Genomic DNA, 20,099 nt, shown 5'->3' with positions numbered 1-20,099 from the left:
TCTCTCTCTCCTCTCTTCTGCTCTCACAGTGATGGGGTGTGTAGCAGTGGAGGCTGCTGAGGGGAGGACGGCTCATATACATGGCTGGAAGTGAGCAAATGGAATCGCATCAAACACATGGAAACAATGTGTTTGGCGTATTTGATACCATTTCACTAATTCTGCTCCAGCCATTACCACTTGCCTGTTCTCCCCAATTAAGGTGGTTGCCAACCTCCTGTGGTGTGTAGGTGGACACCACATGCCTCACGCTCTCTCTCTCTCTCTCTCTCTCTCTCCTGCTGTCACATTCCAGTGCTCAGAAGCCTGGGGTTTAACTTTTGCTACCCACGAGAGGAGGAAGGAAGGAAAAAGCTCAAAGAGAAGTAAAAGCACAGCAAAAGACGAGTTCCGCCTACTCTAGCCTTCCATGGTGTACTCTTTCTCACTCTGTCGCTCTCTCATTCTCTCTCTCGCTCTCTTTCTTTCCGGATCCTAAGGAATGAATTAGAAACTCTGTCCAAAGTGTTTTTTTGGTCTAAAGGCGGGAGTAGTCACATTGCAAAGGACTGTACCTTCTTAATGGGGCAATAAAAAATAGTTTTCCACTCTCCATCTCTCCTTTTTTGGGCTGCACACTCCTTTTCTTGTGGGACCCTCCGTGGAGTAATGCTCACGTGAGCTCTTGTTTTTACGGTGCCTCTGGCAGACCCTAGCCGAGCTCTCCGGGAGGGAAGGGGGAAGAACGAACACTCACGGACACAGAGAGAAACTTACTACCTGGGCCCCGGAGGATTTTCCACTCAGTCATGTGTGTGTAAGTGTCATTCCGTTTCTTCTCTTTCAACATTTACACTTCTCTCTAGTTTGTCGACTTTTTTTGTCACCCCCTGTTCCTAGAATAGTGAAGCATGTTACTTTGTCCTCGTTTGAAGAATGTCCCTAACTTCCGTTTTACATGCAGTTGTGTTTAGTCGTTCTCTCTGTTGAATATGGCACACTTGTTATAGGCTACAGTGCAGTGTGTACAGTAAGAGTTCAAATCTCTCACAAGAGGAGAACTCTGACTTCTCTCATCTGTTACTTCTTGTTGAAGAATCTCTCATATTATTGCTTATTGAGAGTTCAGTATTGAGTCTGTTGTTATTGTTATTGCTCAATGAGAGTTCATTTGAAACGCATGTTATTGTTCATGGAAGGTGCAGTATCGAATAACGCTTGTTAGTGCTCACTGAAGGCTCAGTATCCAATAATGCTTGTTATTCGTCACTGAAGGCTCAGTATCGAATAGCGTTTGTTGTTGCTCACTGAGAGCTCAGTTAAATATGTTATTGCTAACTTAGAGCTCAGTTAAATATGTTATTGCTAACTTAGAGCTCAGTTAAATATGTTATTGCTCACTGAGAGCTCAGTTAAATATGTTATTGCTCACTGAGAGCTCAGTTAAATATGTTATTGCTCATTTAGAGCTCAGTTAAATATGTTATTGCTCACTGAGAGCTCAGTTAAATATGTTATTGCTAACTGAGAGCTCAGTTAAATATGTTATTGCTAACTGAGAGCTCAGTTAAATATGTTATTGCTAACTGAGAGCTCAGTTAAATATGTTATTGCTAACTTAGAGCTCACTACTGTCTCACTTGTTACTTCTAACTGCAAATAGCACTGTTGGGTGATTTGAAAAGTCATAGTCGATTAATCAATAATATAATAATACTCTTAACAAAACATTTTATATTTCATTTACAATCTGTATATACTATGAGAAAAGAAAGGTTCAGGACTTTTGTGAAACATCACAGCACAGTTGAAAAATATATGGCTAATAGAAATCCAGAGTGGATGGTGTTCGAAGATAGATGGGAGGGGTTGAGGGGAACTGAAGGGTGAAGCTAAACCTAACAAAAATAACAACAAAAAAACAAGTTAACTAATGTAAAACATACTTTGTCCGTAAAATGTATATAGTATGTATAAGCTGGAAGTAGAAGCCTAAGTATTGTTGTCCATTAGTTTACTCCAATTAGGGGAAGGATGATGGAGAAAATAATTAAGAAGGAAAATACTGTATATTAAAATAGATATTTGTCCAAAAGTATATGGGGTATTGGATTGTAAAATTTTTATAAATTCTAATAATAATATAATTTTTTTTAAATAACGCTTGTTATTGCTCACTGACAGCTCAGTTAAATATCTGATGTTATTGCCAACTTAAAGCTCATTATTGTCTCACTTGTTACTTCTTACTGAAGTTTCAGTATCGAATAATGCTTTGTTGCTCACTGAGGGCTCAAAATCAAATCTCTCATGTTATTGCTTACTTAGAGCTCAGTTTGGCTCACTGAGACCTCACTGGGGGTGAAGCCATGCTGGTGTGAAGTCATCCGTCAGCACACGTCTCTGGGAGGATTCCTATGGGACATGAAGGGACAAGTGTTCAGTACGAGATTTACAGGCTGCGAGTGAGTGGATTATTACTCCGACAGCGAACCAGGGGCGAGACATGGTGTGGACACATGAGCGAGAGTTACCAACAACTGTGGGAGACAGCTACCATCCTAAAATACTACATATAGCATGTGTTGGCAGTGCCTATTTGCAGGACCGGTCAGACTTAAGTTGTTTGGGTATGAGTGAGAGAGAGGGAGGGAGGGTAAATGAAAGAGAGAGAATGACGATTGGCATGTGATTGTGGATTACGAAAGAGACCGATAGAGAACAAAACAGATAGGGGAGGAGAGAGAGAGGGATAGACTAGAGGGATGTTAGGGCCGTAGATGGTCAGTGTGGTCACTAATGAGGTGCTGGTCTATTGAGCAGGCTCCACTGGCTCCATTATTGGACCAGGCTGGCTTTATATTATTTTCCCACAGAGCAGGCATGGGATGTGGTGGCCTGATACTGTATGTCTGTCTGGCTTTATATTATATTTCCACAGAGCAGGCATGGGATGTGGTGGCCTGATACTGTCTGTCTGTCTGGATGGATGGATGGATGGATCTATCTGTCTGTCTGGCTTTATATTACATTTCCACAGAGCAGGCATGGGATGTGGTGGCCTGATATTGTCTGTCTGGATGGATCTATCTGTCTGTCTGTCTGGCTTTATATTATTTTCCCACAGAGCAGGCATGGTATGTGGTGGCCTGAAACTGCTTGACTGGATGGATGGATAGGCGAATGGATTGATCTGGATAGATGGCTGGATGGATGGATGGACGGATGGATGATTGGCTGTCTGTCTGGCTGTCTTTCTTTGTCTCTCGCTCTCTCTCTCTCTCGCTCTCATCACTGCAGACATTGAAGAGGCCCTTCTGCAATGATGTACTTCTATCTGACCACAGCTTGAACACTCAACCACTCAACCTCCCATGCACCCTTTTACGGTCATATACTACGAGCGTGCCACCAGCCATTTCAGTTCAGACACTTAGACCAGACTATGGGGCAGTTCAAATAGTGGTGTGGCTTCTACAGTGTCAAATATAAGTGTCTAGATTGGTCCCCTTGGGTGTGTGTGTTTGTGCCTGCCTGCCTGCCTGCCTGTGTTCGTGCATGTCTATCTGTGCTTGTGTGTGTTTGTGTGTGTGTCCCCGTGTGTGTGTGTGCCACAGCCGCTCCAATCTTCCTGTCAGCCAGGTTTCCCTTGAAATGATGCGTATCCGTGCCCTGCAGCACCGATTTGCATGGGCAGCCCGTTATCCCTTAACCTGTGTGACTGCACAGGAACTGTCTATGCCACTGTGTGTTTGTGTGTGTGTGTGTACTGTGTTATTTCTTTTTTGATTAGTGTTCTGGACATCCTTTTTTAAATAAAAAGACAGTGTCAGACAATGGTAGAAAAAAGGGAAGATGAATTATGCTATCTCTCTTACACATATTATGTGACACACACATTCAATATTCTCACACACACACACGCACACACACACACACACACACACACACACACACACACACACACACACACACACACACACACACACACACACACACACACACACACACACACACACACACACACACACACACACACACACACTGGGTCTGTTTATCTACAGGGAGCTGTGTGTCTGGCCATCTGATAAAGGAGGTTGTATAGATCCATAAATACTAGCTCACTATCGACACTTGGTAATGTCTCAATGACAGGAAATGTGCTCTGCTTCTCTTTCTATCTTTTCTCTCCTTTTATCCCTTCATCCACATAGCCCTTTATTACTCCAACCCCTTGTCTGGAACTATCTGTCTATTTCTGTCAATCCCTCTCTTTCTACCTTTCAAGGTAGAAATTGATTTATTCACTCTGTCTAGAGTGTGGAACCTGGCTTCTTGCTTTGGCCTCTCTCCCTCCCTCCTTTTTCTCCCTCTCTCCCTCCTACCATTGCTGATTTGACTTTTTTTTCTTCTCTCCCTCTGTTTTTGAAACTTAGCATGCTGCATTCCTCTCCTCCCTCGTTTTCCCAGGCGAGCTTATTCCCACTCTCCTCTCTACCATTCATTCTCACTCTCCACCTCTTTTCTCTCCTGCTCTCTTTTCCTCTCTCTCGCGCTCTATACCTCTATCTCTTTCTCCCTCCATCTCTCTCCCCACCCCTTTCCCTCTCTCTTTCTAAACCCACCCTTCCCCAGCCCTTTCCATCTCTCTCTCTCTCTCTGTCTGTCTGTCTGTCTGTCTGTCTGTCTGTCTGTCTGTCTGTCTGTCTGTCTGTCTGTCTGTCTGTCTGTCTGTCTGTCTGTCTGTCTGTCTGTCTGTCTGTCTGTCTGTCTGTCTGTCTGTCTGTCTGTCTGTCTGTCTGTCTGTCTGTCTGTCTGTCTGTCTGTCATATCCAGCAGTGTTTAATCCTCTCACTAGAGTAGGAGTATTTCGGGGTTCTCCGAATAGGGAAAGCAGATGTGGCCGGTGCAAGGCGGAACTTCCTGGCATTCTTTAATGCCAACAAGCAGCTGCTTCATGTTGGGGTACTGGTTGTCTCCCCACCCCCTACATCCAAACCCCCACTGCTAGTGTAAGTAATTTACCCCCACTACCCTCTTTCATATCGAGGCCATACTTCGACTCTCCTACCTCATAGCTCTTTCCTAGTTCCCCACCACTGGTCCTTCCTCCCCATTCCTAGTCCTCCAACCTTATCCCCACTACCTTAAGTCACACTGTCACGTTCTGACCAGTAAAGGGGTTATTTGTTATTGTAGTTTGGTCAGGACGTGGCAGGGGGGTATTTGTTTTATGTGGTTCGGGGTTTGTTAGTATATGTGTTTATGTAGAGGGGTGTTTGGTTAGAGTATTCCGGGGTTTTTGGGTTATGTTCTTTATTTCGTATTTCTATGTTCTGTCTATGTTGTGTATTTCTTTGTTGGCCTGGTATGGCTCTCAATCAGGAACAGCTGATCATCGTTGTTGCTGATTGAGAGTCATACTTAGGTAGCCTGTTTTCACCTGTCCCTTTGTGGGAAGTTGTGGTTGCATAGCTGTGTGTTTAGCCTGCAATCCTGTTCGTTCGATCGTTTTCTTGTTTTGTTTGTTACGTGTTCAATAAAGTCACTATGAGCACTCAACCCACTGCGCCTTGGTCCACTACGTATGACGACCGTTACACACCCACATATCTCAGCCATACTTTGACCACTACTTCCTAGCACTAGCCCTGCTCCCACCCTCACTGTGTGTCTTAGCCATACCACACATGTACTCAAGACTTCCTCCATTATAGTGTGTTCCCACCTCTTGCATACCCCCAGAATACCCTACATTTATGATCACCTTTAAACTCAGCCTCTTTCCAAAGATCCCCTGTTCACCTACAACTACATCAACTCGCCAGTAGATTATTTAAGCATTAAGGCCGGAGGGGGTGTGGTATATGGCCAATCTACCACGGCTAAGGGTTGTTTTTAAGCACGTGTCAACGTGGAGTATATAAGCCATATCAAATGTTATTGGTGACATACACACGGTTAGCAGATGTTATTGTGAGTGTAGTGAAATGCTTATGCTTCTAGAGCCAACAGTGCAGCAGTATCTAACAGGTAATATCTAACAATTCCACAACAAAACCTAATACACACAATCTAGTAAAGGAATGGGATGAGAATATATAAGTATAAAATATATGGATGAGCAGTGACAGAGCGGCTAAGATGCAATAGATAGTAAAGAATAGATAGTGAAGGATACAGTATATACATATGAGATGAGTAATGTGAGATATGTAAACATTCTTAAAGTGGCATGATTAAAGTGACTAGTGTTCCATTTATTAAAGTGGCCAATAATATCAAGTTTGTAGGTAGGCAGCTGCCTCTCTGTGCTAGTGGTGGCTGTTTAACAATCTGATGGCCTTGAGATAAAGTTGAAGTCGGAAGTTTACATACACTTAGGTTGGGGTCATTAAAACTTGTTTTTCAACCACTCCACAAATGTCTTCTTAACAAACTATAGTTTTGGCAAGTCAGTTAGGACATCTACTTTGTGCATGACATAAGTACTTTTTCAACAATTGTTTACAGACAGATTATTTCATAATTCACTGTATCACAATTCCAGTGTGTCAGAAGTTTACATACACTACATTGACTGTGCCTTTAAACAGCTTGGAAAATTCCAGAAAATTATGTCATAGCTTTAGAAGCTTCTGATAGGCTAATTGACATCATGTGAGTCAATTGGAGGTGTACCTGTGGATGTATTTCAAGGCCTACCTTCAAACTCAGTGCCTCTTTGCTTGACATCATGGGAAGCCAAGACCTCAGAAAAACAATAGTAGGCCTCCACAAGTCTGGTTCATCCTTGGGAGCAATTTCCAAACGCCTGAAGGTACCACGTTCATCTGTACAAACAATAGTACGTAAGTTTAACCTCTATGGGCTAGGCGGGACGAATTCGTCCCACCTACGTAACAGCCAGTCTAATCCAGTGGCGCGATTTTTGAATCGTTTGAAATACTATTACTTCAATTTCTCAAACATATGACTATTTTCCAGCTATTTAAAGACAGGACTCTCGTTTATCTAACCACACTGTCCGATTTCAAAAAGGCTTTACAACGAAAGCAAAACATTAGATGATGTCAGGAGAGTGCCCAGCCAGAAATAATCAGACACCCATTTTTCAAGCTAGCATATAATGTCACCAAAACCCAAACCACAGCTAAATGCAGCACTAACCTTTTATGATCTTCATCAGATGACACACCTAGGACATTATGTTATACAATACATGCATGTCTGTTCAATCAAGTTCATATTTATATCAAAAAACAGCTTTTTACATTAGCATGTGACGTTCAGAAAAAGCAAACTTCCAGGGAATTTACTAACAGTTTGCTAAATTACTCACGATAAACGTTCACAAAAAGCATAACAATTATTTTAAGAATTATAGATACATTACTCCTCTATGCACTCGATATGTCCGATTTTAAAATAGCTTTTCGGATTAAGCACATTTTGCAATATTCTAAGTACATAGCCCAGCCATCACGGCTAGCTATTTAGACACCCGGCAAGATTAGCCTTCACCATAATAACATTTCCTATAAGAAAAATGTTCTTACCTTTCCTGTTCTTCGTCAGAATGCACGCCCAGGACTTCTACTTCAATAACAAATGTAGGTTTGGTCCCAAATAATCCATAGTTATATCCAAATAGCGTCGTTTTGTTCGTGCGTTCTAGACACTATACCGAATGGTAATCCACGGTCGTGCGCATGGCGCATGGCGTGACAAAAAATGTCTAAATATTCCATTACCGTACTTTGAAGCATGTCAACCGCTGTTTAAAACCAATTTTTATGCCATTTATCTCGTAGAAAAGCGATAATATTCCGACCGGGAATCTGCAATAAACTAAACAGCCGAATTAAAATACTCCACGGGGGCTAATCGCGCACGCGCCTCATTCCATTGTCACCTAATGGGACACTTGGATAAGGTGATAATCTGTTTCAGCCTGAGGCTGCCTCGTCAACCTTCATGATTTTCCCGGGTCCTGAGAGCCTATTGGAGCCCTGGGAATTGTCACGTTACAGCTAAGATCCTTACTCTTCAATAAACAGATGCAAGACGCACGACTCCTTGTCAAACAGGCCACTTCCTGCATGAAACCTTGTCAGGTTTTTGCCTGCCATAGGAGTTCTGTTATACTCACAGACACCATTCAAACAGTTTTAGAAACTTTAGGGTGTTTTCTATCCAAACCTGAACAATAATATGCATATTCTAGCTTCTGAGTTGGTGTAGGAGGCAGTTAAAAATGGGCACATATTTTTTCCAAAATTCTCAATACTGCCCCCTAGCCCAAACAGGATAAACACCATGGGACCACGCAGCCGTCATACCGCTCAAGAAGAAGACGCGTTCTGTCTCCTAGAGATGAGCGTACTTTGGTGCGAAAAGTGCAAATCAATCCCAGAACAATAGCGAAGGACCTTGTGAAGATACTGGAGGAGACAGGTACAAAAGTATCTATATCCACAGTAAAACAAGTCCTATATCGACACAACCTCAAAGGCCAACCGTGAAGCACGGGGTGGCAGCATCATAGTGTGGGGGTGCTCTGCTGCAGGAGGGACTGGTGCACTTCACAAAATAGATGGCATCATGATGGAGGAAAATTATGTGGATATATTGAAGCAACATCTCAAGACATCGGTCAGGAAGTTAAAGCTTGGTCGCAAATGGGTCTTCCAAATGGACAATGACCCCCAAGCATACTTCCAAAGTTGTGGCAAAATGGCTTAAGGACAACAAAGTCAAGGTATTGGAGTGGCCATCACAAAGCCCTGACCTCAATCATATAGAAAATTAGTGGGCAGAACTGAAAAAGCGTGTGCGAGCAAGGAGGCCTACAAACCTGACTTAGTTACACCAGCTCTGCCAGGAGGAATGGGCCAAAATTCACCCAACTTATTGTGGGAAGCTTATGGAAGGCTACCCGACACATTTGACCCATGTTAAACAATTTATTGGCAATGCTACCAAATACTAATTGAGTGTATGTATACTTCTGACCCACTGGGAATGTGATGAAAGCAATAAAAGCTGAAATAAATCATTCTCTCTACAATTATTCTGATATTTCACATTCTTAAAATAAAGTGGTAAGCCTAACTGACCTAAAACAGTGACTTTTTACTAGGATTAAATGTAATGAATTGTGACAAACTGAGTTTAAATGTCTTTGGCTAAGGTGTATGTAAACTTCCGAATTCATCTGTAGAAGCTGTTTTTCAATCTCTCTGTCCCAGCTTTGATGCACCTGTACTGACCTCGCCTTCTGGATGGAAGCAGGGTGAACAGGTAGTGGCTCGGGTGGTTGTTGTCCTTGATGATCTTTTTTGCCTTCCTGTGACATCGGGTGCTGTAGCTGTCCTGGAGGGCAGGCAGTTTGCCCCTGGTGATGCGTTGTGCAGTCCGCATTCTAGGTCAGGTGAACAAAAGGACTTGAGTTCTTGTATGTTGTTACAATAACACCATGAGTCATTAATCATGAAACATACACCCCCACGCTTCTTCTTACCAGAGAGATGTTTCTTCCTGTTGGCGCTATGCACTGGAAATCCTGTTGGCTGTATGGACTCTGACAGCATATCCCCAGCTAGCCATGTCTTCGTGAAACAGAGTACGTTACAATCCCGGATATCTCTTTGGAAAGCAACTCTTGCCCTAATTTCGTCAACTTTGTTAGCTAGGGACTGGACATTAGCGAATAATATACTTAGAAGCGGTGGGTGGTGTGCGCGCATCCGAAGCCTCACTAGAAGACCGCTCCGGCACCCTCTCCTTAGACGGCGTTGTTTTGGGTCGGCCTCTAGAGTCAGTTCAAATGCCCTGGGAGGTGCAGACAAAGGATCCGCTTTGGGAAAGTCGTATTCCTGGACGTAGTGCTGGTTGTGCAGGTGAGTTACCACCACTCTGATATCCAAAAGTTCTTCCCGGCTATATGTAATAACACTTAAGGTTTTCTGGGCTAACAATGTAAGAAATAATACATAAAAAAACTAAATCCTGCCAGGTTCCTAAGGACTAGAAGTGAAGCTGCCATCTCTATCGGCGCCATCTTTTTCCTTTTTCCATATTCCACTAACCCCTGAAGTGCCTTATTGCTTTTAGAAACCGGTTGCCAACACAGTAAGGCAAGGAACTACACATCTAAATTGAAAATGTTGCTTTAATAAATAAATTCATAATAATACATTCCGCCATAAAATGTAGTCTGGACAAAAGTCTCGGTGCTAGACTGGTTGCTATGCAACATAAACACAGGCTAGCTAGCAAGCTTACATTAAATGTATGCAAAAACCGAGCATTAGCGCCAATTCTAGAGTGACTAACACATGCCAGTTATATATTAATGTTGATCGGAATGTTTCCATTTATTTTGCACAAATTAGAAAATTGTCCCATGTTATCATTTGTTGTTGGCTTGCCCATGTTGTCATTCATTAGCTCCCACTGATGGAAATGGATGCCGTTCTTTTAGTTAGCTGCTGTGTTGTCAGAGAGAATAGTGTTTCCCCGCTTGCTCGCTTTCAGATTTGGCCTCTGGTAACTTTGAAGAGAGGTTTCGAATCTGTGTCCTCTGACAGACAGTATTTATCATGCCACTAGTCAAGCATCCAACAGTTTCTGGATCATGGTGGCTCGTACGCAGTGGTTTGTGTAAATCTGCGACGGGCCAGCTATTTTGCAGATCTTTGGCAGCATTTTTGCGAGAGTGTTCACTCCAGTTGGCTCTTTTGTGTACCTGAAATATATAAGACAAAATAACAGTAGCTAATAGTTAGGCCTACATAGCTACCGGTTATGTTGTCAAGGTAAAATGATTTAGGTAGCTAGCTAACAGTTGTATACCAAATGTATCCGCTCACTGGTGGGCAGCTTTGTCACGCCCCTCTTTCCTCAACTTTTTAATTACGCCGACAGATACATTGTTGCTCATTGTGAATTCGGTGTCCTTATGTATATGCCATGCCAAACTGAGAGGGGATCGCTGATATGTCGGTTCCAGATGAGCATGAGTCCAGTGTAGCTGCTAATCCCATATTCTTTGCCATTCGTGTTTCTCACTGAACCATAAAAGTCCCGTAGAATGACGTTCAGCTCTGTTTTGTTGTATTTCCAAACTCAAAATGTATCACTTTTTTTGGACACCAGTCAGTGAAACAGTTAAGTGCCCACTTTGTTTGTTTCACGGTGTTCTTTTAGTTTCGATTTCTGTGAAGTTCATCTAAACGCTTCTTTTCTACATCGGCATGTTGTACTATTGTTGATGTAGCCATTTTATCGAGGTGAAAAGGTGCAATAATATCAAGGTGAAAAGGCTAAACGTCATAGTCATGGTATACGGTCTCACATACACACGGCTAAATGTTGTTCTAGCCAATCAGCATCCAGTATCCAAACTACCCAGTTTATAAATTTTTCTACAAGTTGGGGCTCCAAGGCCGTATCCAGCACACTACATGGACACGGCAATACAGACCTACAGAGATGTGTCCAAGAACATGATCCTAGCTGAACGTTGTGCTCTGCTCAGTGCTGAGGTACTAAAGAGTCAGGCCAAGTACTCTGACGCTGCTACCCTCCTCATCAAGATGACCAGTGAGGACTCTGACCTGCGTTCTACCCTCCTATTGGAGCAGGCAGCCCACTGTTTCATTAACATGCGTAACCCCATGGTCAGGAAGTTTGCCTTCCACATGATCCTGGCAGGACACCGCTTCAGCAAGGCAGGGCAGAAGCGCCATGCGTTGCGGTGTTACTGCCAGGCCATGCAGGTGTATAAGGGTAAAGGCTGGTCCCTGGCTGAGGACCATATCAACTTCACTATTGGCCGCCAGTCCTTCACCCTGCGCCAACCAGAGAACGCTGTCACAGCCTTCAGACACATCCTCACCAATGACAGCCAGCAGACCTCCACACAGCAGGGAGCCTTCCTCCGGGAATACCTCTACATCTACAAGAATGTTACGGGGGCATGTGAGGTGGCGCTACCCCAGCTGCCCCTACCCTGCATCAACAGCTCTGCCACCAGGGTCTACTTCGGCCATGAACGCCGCCTGGCAGAGGGTGAGAAGCAGGCAGCCACCCACGTGTCCTTGGACCAGGAGTTTGACCGGGACCTAGCTGCCATGTGGCAGGACCTCGAGGAACAGGTGGTTGCCGCCGCAAAACGTGGGGTCGTTCCAGCAACGTTTCAACCCACCCAGTGCTGCCTGAACAGTCAGACGGACAACCTCCGCTTCCCACTTGCTGTTGTGGAGGAACCCATCGTAGTTGAGGTGGTGTTCCGGAACCCTCTGAAGTTTCCACTGGTTCTCTCTGACCTCTCGCTGCTCTGGAAGTTCACACTCAAAGACTTCAATCGACCGCAACCGCAGGAAGACTCGGTCGGAGATGCTGTGGCCATCAGCAACGAGAAGGAGGCCAGCGTTCCCAGGACCCCACAGAAAGATGACGTCATTGCCACAGAAGTCATCCCAGAGTTCTACCTGAGCCCTGAGGAGACAAAATTGGCTCGTCTGAAGCTGCTGCCCCACCAGACAGGTCAGCTCAACATCCTGGGTCTAGTCTATAACCTGGCCTCTACCTCCTCTACTGGAGACACTACTATCAACAGCACCGCAGCCTCACAGAGCGAAGGTCCCTCAGCGGCAGAGGGGACATCAGTTCGTGGTCGACAGGACCTAGAGATCCAGGGACCGCGGTTGAACCAGACCAAAGAGGAGAAGACCTCAGTTAGCCACGGTCCTGACCGACGTCTTGACCCCACCATCACTCCTCCCATGCCCCTGCTAGAGGTATTCTTCCTCCAGTTCCCTACTGCCCTGCTATGTGGTGAGATCAGGAAGGCTTACGTAGAGTTCTGTAACGTGAATCGCGTTACCCTGTGTGGTCTGCGGGTGGCGTCCACGCACCCAGACTTCTTTACCTTTGGAAGCTCCTCCTTAGCCACACCTCTCACCCCCCTCAGCCCCACCTCTTTTGAAAACTGCTCCGCCTACAAGACCCTGGCCACACCCCCTGGCGCCACACCCGGGTCCGTTGCCGCGGTGACACTGGTTTCAGAGCGGGACTTTGGATCAGGGATAGGGTTGAGGGGAGGAGGAGTGTCCGGCACGGGGGGTAAAGGGATAACGGAGATCCCTCTAGGAGAGGGGACACTAAAGCCTGGAGAATCTACCCAGCTGCCCCTGTGGCTGAGAGGACCAGACCAAGAAGGAGTCCACGAGATCCACTTCCTGTTCTACTACGAGAGCGCTGAGCAGGGAGGCAAGATCAGTCACAGGGTGTTGCGTCACACAGTATTTATTTGTGCCAGTCGTTCGCTGTCTGTTCGGGCCACAGCTTGCCGTAGTAACACACTGCCTGAGGAGGAGGAGGAGAGGAACGGCAGCATGCTGGTCTTTGTTGACGTGGAGAACATCAACTCGAGCGAGGCTGGGGTGCGTGAGTTTCACATTGCACAAGTCTCTAGCAGCAGTAAACAGTGGTGACTACACAAGTGTATAAACACAGCAGAAGACAAAGACTGCAAACTCACCAGCAGAGAGAGAGGAAAGCTGTGCTTCAGAGCAACACGATGCAAACCCCTGCAAGTTCCTTTGAAGGCAGTAGAGAAATACACATTTGCAGACCTGAGCCTTGGGAATGAACTGGTATGTGGAGAAAACACATTGTTATCTGTGAATGTCAATGCTGTCGTGTTATTGCGGGGCCTTCCCTGTAGCTCAGTTGGTAGAGCATGGTGTTTGCAATGCCAGGGTTGTGGGTTCGTTTCCCACGGGGGGCCAGCACAGGAAAAAAGATGTATGAAATTGTATGAAATGTATGTATTCACTACTGTAAGTTGCTCTGGATAAGAGCGTCTGCTAAATGACAAAAAAGTAAAAAATGTAAAATAAATGACTGTAAGGAACATCCTTCATACTACTTCCTGTTTTTTCTCTTCTTTGTTATTGTCCAGAGTGAGTTGTAGAATGGAGATTTGAGCATCTGCAGCTTTATGGTGGAGGTCGTATATCTTCTAGCGAGGTGCTCTCCCTAAGCCCACACTATCCGCTTTACAGGTCGTCTGGGTGTGTGGGAATGCTGTAAGATCTACTACACACCGGCTACACACACGGACACATATGCATATGCACACGCGCGTAGATACACACACACAGGTGAGCACATATAAACACACCAGTTACAGACACACACACACACCAGTAACAGACGCGCACACACACACACACACACACACACACACACACACACACACACACACACACACACACACACACACACACACCAACCAGTGCTCCCACACATTGGCTAACCGGGCTATCTGCATTGTGTCCCACCCACCAACCCCTCTTTTACGCTACTGCTAATCTCTGTTCATCATGTATGCATTGCCACTTTAACCATATCTACATGTACATACTACCTCAATCAGCCTGCCGGTGTCTGTATGTAGCCTCACTACTTTTATAGCCTCGCTACTGTATATAGCCTGTCTTTTTACTGTTGTTTTATTTCTTTACCTACCTATTGTTTACCTAATACCTTTTTTGCACTATTGGTTAGAGCCTGTAAGTAAGCATTTCACTGTAAGGTCTACACCTGTTGTATTCGGCGCACGTGACAAATAAACTTTGATTTGATACTGTACACACGCACCAGCTACGAACACGCACACCAGTTACGGACACACGCACACATGCACACACTGAGATGCAGTGTGCTTCCGAGGGGCCTGTTTGGGAGGAACCTGGGGTCACAAGCGAGAAAATAAATGTTGCTGTGTGGCAAGGAGTTTTTTTAAGGGTATTGGTGAATAAAGCCATTGAAGTGTTTCTTTGGCAGTCTGCTCACATCTCCTAGTCCTGGGATCTAGTGTTCAGGGTGGGGTATACTGTAGCCATGTGCGTATGTGCGTGACTGTGTGTGTGTGAGTGTTTGCGTGTGTGCCTGCCTGCTTGAGTACGTGTGGTGTTTGTGTGTGAAGCTGGCTCTTTGGCACACCCCTTCCTTTGGCTCACTGATCTAGGTTCTAATTAGACCAGAACGCTGCACCACGGGGAAAGGAGAGAAAGACCCTGTGCTCTAGTAGAGACTGCTCCTGTATGTTTGCATGTGTGTTTATGTTTTTCCATGTATGTGCGTGTGGGAATGCATGTCACCATGTCATGCGTAGGTTTTTTCCATATGAGTTTGTGTGCGTGTGTGGGTGTGTTGTCCATCTCAGTTTGTTTGTGTGTGCCTCTGTTAGCATGCCACCGTGCAGCAGTACATGTCTTTGTGTGCACCTTGAGGTAAAACCCAGTGACAGAGTCTATAGGGCTCAGTCTGCTGTATGTCTGATTGGCCCTGGCACGAAGCATATGGTGTATTTTTACTGGCTCTCCTCTCTCTCTCCCTCCCTCATTAAACTCCTTTTTTTCTGAGTAGCGAGGGATCACTGTGTGCCCAGAAACATGTGGAACAGGATGAAGAGAGAGAGAGGGAGAGAGAGATATGCTACTTGAGCTGTGACTTGCATTGTAACTCTATGATTTTAAAGCCATTTTTAATTACTTGCTTTCTAATCATTGTGTATTGCTTTGGAGACATTGCATGGTCTCTTTCACGTCAATAAAGTTGATAAAAGCACCCACACATCTCGTAACAATCTAATACAACTTATTCTCCTCTCACTTTCAATAACGTGTGTGTGTGGGGTGGGGGGGTTGTATCGTTTAATCATGTAATTAAGAATTAAGAATAGGCTAGAGTCAGAGTGTGTGTTGTTGATTTGACTGTTTGTCGTAGTTGTGAGATGAAGTTTCGATGTAAGGAAGTTTTGGGTTGTGTTGCAGACGGATTCAAAAACACACTGTACATACAGTAAACGTGTTTTGTGTTGCGTCGCTATAGCCGGTTAATCGCTCCCATATTTCATATTTAGAAAATTAGCAGACAACCTTAATGATGCCGGCGCAGTTTACAACCCAGGGAGTACCGAATGGAGCATTAAATCGCTGCAGCCGCTAGTTTGGCTCTCGGGTTGTCTACAGAAATTATCAGATGGTTGATGTTGGTTTGGAGAGGGACATCTGGGTCATGTTCATTAGGCACCAAATAGAACAATATAGACTGAAATCGGGAGGGACTACCAGGACTCATCCAATAAGAAATGCTTGTTTTCATTTTCTGCTGGAAAAACGTTTTACTACAGTGTGTTATAATGAATAAACCCCTGGATAGCTGTCAATGCATGCTTTACATAGGCCGAACCATAGAAATAGAACTACTAGAAGGGACAAATCCCCTCCATAGACATTGCAATTTGACTGGTCCACTCATGGGTGCACTCAATATGGCTGCCAGTCCACCCATCACAAAAAAATAATAAATCTATTCCTATGGGTTCAACATACTGAGAAAGTGTTGTTGTTAGACCTCTATGAGGGATGTATTTTGTTTCAGTCTCCCATCCCTTCTAATGCTCAATATAAAAACTTTTCAGTACTCCATACCGAAGTCCCAACCTTTACTGCAACGGGGTAAACAACAAAACAAGCCCAAAACAAGCAAAAACATTAACACTCTACCATCTGCTTGTCATTGATGACTCAAAGAAGTGTTGAGGGGAAGCAGATCCCAACAGATACTATTGTAGTATGACCAGATTTCTCGTGAGATACAGCATCTGACCCTACTGTGATGGATAGTATTAACCCTGATTAGGATCTAGAGGTTCAAAACACGGAGGGAGGGAGGGAGGGAGGCAATCAGCTTGACAATCAGCTTTGGTCTCGATCTTGCTCTCTTTCTCTTTATTTCGCTCTCTCTGTGTCTTCCTGTCTGTCTCTCTCTCTCTGCCTCTCTCTGTGTCTGTCTCTCTCTCTGCCTCTCTCTGTCTATCTTTCTCTCAGTGCAGCTCCCTTTTCCGACAGTCAAAACTGTTGGAAAAGCATTCCAGGTGATGCTGGTTGAGCGAATGCCATGAGTATGCAAAGCTGTCATCAAGGCAAAGGATGGCTATTTGAAGAATCTAAAAAATAAAATATATTTTCATTTGTTTAACACTTTTTTGGTTACTACATGATTTCATGTGTTATTTCATAGTTTAGATGTCTTCACTATTATTCTACAATGTAGAAAATAGTAAAAATAAAGAAAAACCCTTGAATGAGTAGGTGTCCTAAAACTTTGACCAATACTGTAGATATAAGCCTTCTTCTACAAGTTCTCATCTAACCAACCATTTATAGGTTATTCCAAGTTTCCTCATGGCCTAGGAATAGTGTTAGTTTAAACAGAGCTACACCCCAAATGTTTGCCCCCTGTTCTATTGATTTCAGCGTGATATCGTTGGAAGCGATTAACTAAAAAAACTGTTGTTTTACACTTATCGCATTGGTTACCCACTTGAATCAAAATGCAACACTTCAAAATGTAGCTAGCTGTCTTCTACAGATTGTCCTCTAACCATTGATGTACACATTATTTCCAGATTCTGTGTGTTTTTTGAGCTGTGTTAGTTTTAACATGACTTGCAACCTCATCTCCTCCCTCTCGTGCAATAGATTTCAACGGGATAATCAAAACAGTGTTGCGTTTCTCTTTCTGTTTTGGCGACCCCCGTATCAAAATGTAGCTGCCAAAAATAAAATTAAACCATCTAGTGTTCAGTGAAATAACAACACAATGTCAAATACAGGTAGCCTAGTCAAATAAATAACATCTAATCACATTAACCGTTACTCGCTTCCGGGAATTCCACTAACGTAGCTGGTGCTCATGTTGGTATCTCTACTGATGGTGCAAAAGCCATGACAGGGAGACATAGTGGAGTGGTAATGCGCGTGCAAGCAGTTGCTCCCGACACCACTTGGGTATACTGCAGCATCCACCGAGAGGCTCTTGCTGCCAAGGGAATGCCTGACCGCTTGAAAGACGTTTTGGACACTACAGTGAAACTTTGTTAAAGCAAGGCCCCTGAACTCTTGGGTATTTTCTGCACTATGCAATGATATTGGCAGCGATCATGTAATGCTTTTACAATATACAGAAGTGTGCTGGTTATCAAGGGGAAAAGTATTGGCACGTTTTTTTTTAAATTCAGAGACGAGCTTAAAGTTTTCTTTCCTGACCATAATTTCCCTTGTCTGACCACTTGTATGATGACAAGTTTCTCACATGACTGACCTATCTGGGTGATGTTTTATCTTGCCTGAATGATCTGAATCTAGGATTACAGGGACTCTCCACAACTATATTCAATGTGCGGGACAAAATTGAGGCTATGATTAAGAAGTTGGAGCTCTTCTCTGTCTGCATTAACAAGGACAACACACAGGTCTTTCCATCATTGTATGATTTTTTGTGTGCAAATGAACTCAAGCTTACAGACAATGTCAAATGGGATATAGCGAAGCACCTGAGTGAGTTGGGTGCGCAATTACTTTCCCGAAACAGATGACACAAACAACTGGATTCGTTATCCCTTTCATGCCCTGCCTCCAGTCCACTTACCGATATCTGAACAAGAGAGCCTCATCGAAATTGCAACAAGCAGTTCAGCCCTACCCTGCTCGATTTTATACACCTGTCAGCAACGGGTGTGGCTGAAATAGCCGAATCCACTAATTTGAAGGGGTGTCCACATACACTATATATATATGTATATATGTATATATGTAAAAAATATAGATAATAACTATGTTTGTACTCAGGGTTGGGTAGGTTACTTTCTAAATGTCATCCGTTACAGTTACTTGTTACCTGTCCAGGATTTGGAAATATGGAAGTATAGATTAGCCAAATTGTTTTATCTGAGCATAACCCCAAAACGAAGGACTTTTTAGCCTGTTGTTTATGATTTTGTTATCATGGAGGACTGATTGGGCTCTGATTCGAGTTGAAAAATAAATGCTCCGCTCATGGAATGGCATGCTTTGAGCACTATTGAAAAGTGCTATTTGCATGTGAAAAATTAATGCCATATGTGTCACGATCGTCGTAATAATTGGACCAAGGCGCAGCGTGAGTAGCGTTCCACATCTTTATTATAATGTGAAACTTAGCAAAATACAAAAACAATAAATGAACAAACAAACCATGAAGACAGTGAAGTGCAAATAGCCACCTACACAAAAACAAGATCCCACAAACAGAGATGGGAAAAATAACTACTTAAATATGATCCCCAATTACAGACAACGATTACCAGCTGCCTCTAATTGGGAATCATACAAGTCACCAACATATAAATAATAACCTAGAACCCCACATAGAAATAATAAACTAGAATACCCCCCAGTCACGCCCTGACCTACTTCACCATAGAGAAACAAAGGCTCTCTATGGTCAGGGCGTGACAATATGCTGCATTTGCTATAGGACTATTGTTTACCTTTTTGTTGGTGACACTTTAATATCTTGATAATATGCAGCTGTTTAAAGAGCAAATCCACAGATGAAACAATAACAAAATCGTTGCCCCGTCTCTGTTTTGGTAAAAAGCTGAGGGATGGACCTGGAGAAATGTAACCATTCTCAGATGAATAGACAATGTTATGGATTCAAGGACTAACCAGCCATGATATTTAACATTATTGTTTTAACCATGTTATGAGGCTGTACAGTGTTTGTTGACATTTACAATGTTTACAAACATTGGAGAAAGACAAGCTTATATTTCGGGTTCTCATGGAGTGTGACAGTTGAACTAAGCTCATGAGGCATTTATAAGTTATATTCTTCAAGAATCAATGGATATGATTCTTGAGGAATATAACTTATAAATGCCTCATGAGCTTAGTTCAACGGTACCTTGCGTCACTGCTTCATTGCTCCAGACCAGCACAAGGGGGCATTAGAGCACTGATTATGCTTTTGGGTCCCAAGGCGCTAATATGTCTCTGACTGAAAATGAATGGGCGACATAAACCAAATAGAAACTGATAATTGTGCACGACTTCAAAATTGAATTTCAATTAACTGAATGATGAGGATGAAGAAGGTGATTGAATTTGGAACAATAGTGTAAGAATTGCTATTCCTCTGTCCTGCACGCGCACAGCCTATTTGTTTCTACATGTCAGTATTACTTACAAAACTGTTGTTACACTAAGGTTCTT

General features: G+C 43.7%; 2 protein-coding genes across 2 annotated transcripts in view; both read left to right on the top strand.

Annotated features, from left to right (window-relative positions):
* The first annotated feature begins 302 nt into the window (after positions 1-302).
* Positions 303-20,099, top strand: part of LOC106607552 (protein eva-1 homolog A) — an 82,085-nt gene continuing 62,288 nt past the window's right edge. The window contains exon 1 of the mRNA XM_014204590.2: positions 303-796. The gene's annotated coding sequence lies outside the window, so the exon portion shown is untranslated. The remainder of the gene's footprint in view (positions 797-20,099) is intronic.
* Positions 11,382-13,672, top strand: LOC106607546 (trafficking protein particle complex subunit 8-like). The gene has a single exon (XM_045720708.1). It carries the CDS (start codon positions 11,448-11,450, stop codon positions 13,479-13,481), a length of 2,034 nt encoding a protein of 677 aa, XP_045576664.1. The 5' UTR covers positions 11,382-11,447; the 3' UTR covers positions 13,482-13,672.

Source organism: Salmo salar, chromosome ssa06 (assembly GCF_905237065.1).
Source record: "Salmo salar chromosome ssa06, Ssal_v3.1, whole genome shotgun sequence".
NCBI classification, from domain to species: Eukaryota; Metazoa; Chordata; class Actinopteri; order Salmoniformes; family Salmonidae; genus Salmo; species Salmo salar.
Note: the sequence above shows the minus strand (reverse complement) of the source record. Positions and strands in the feature narration are given on the sequence as shown.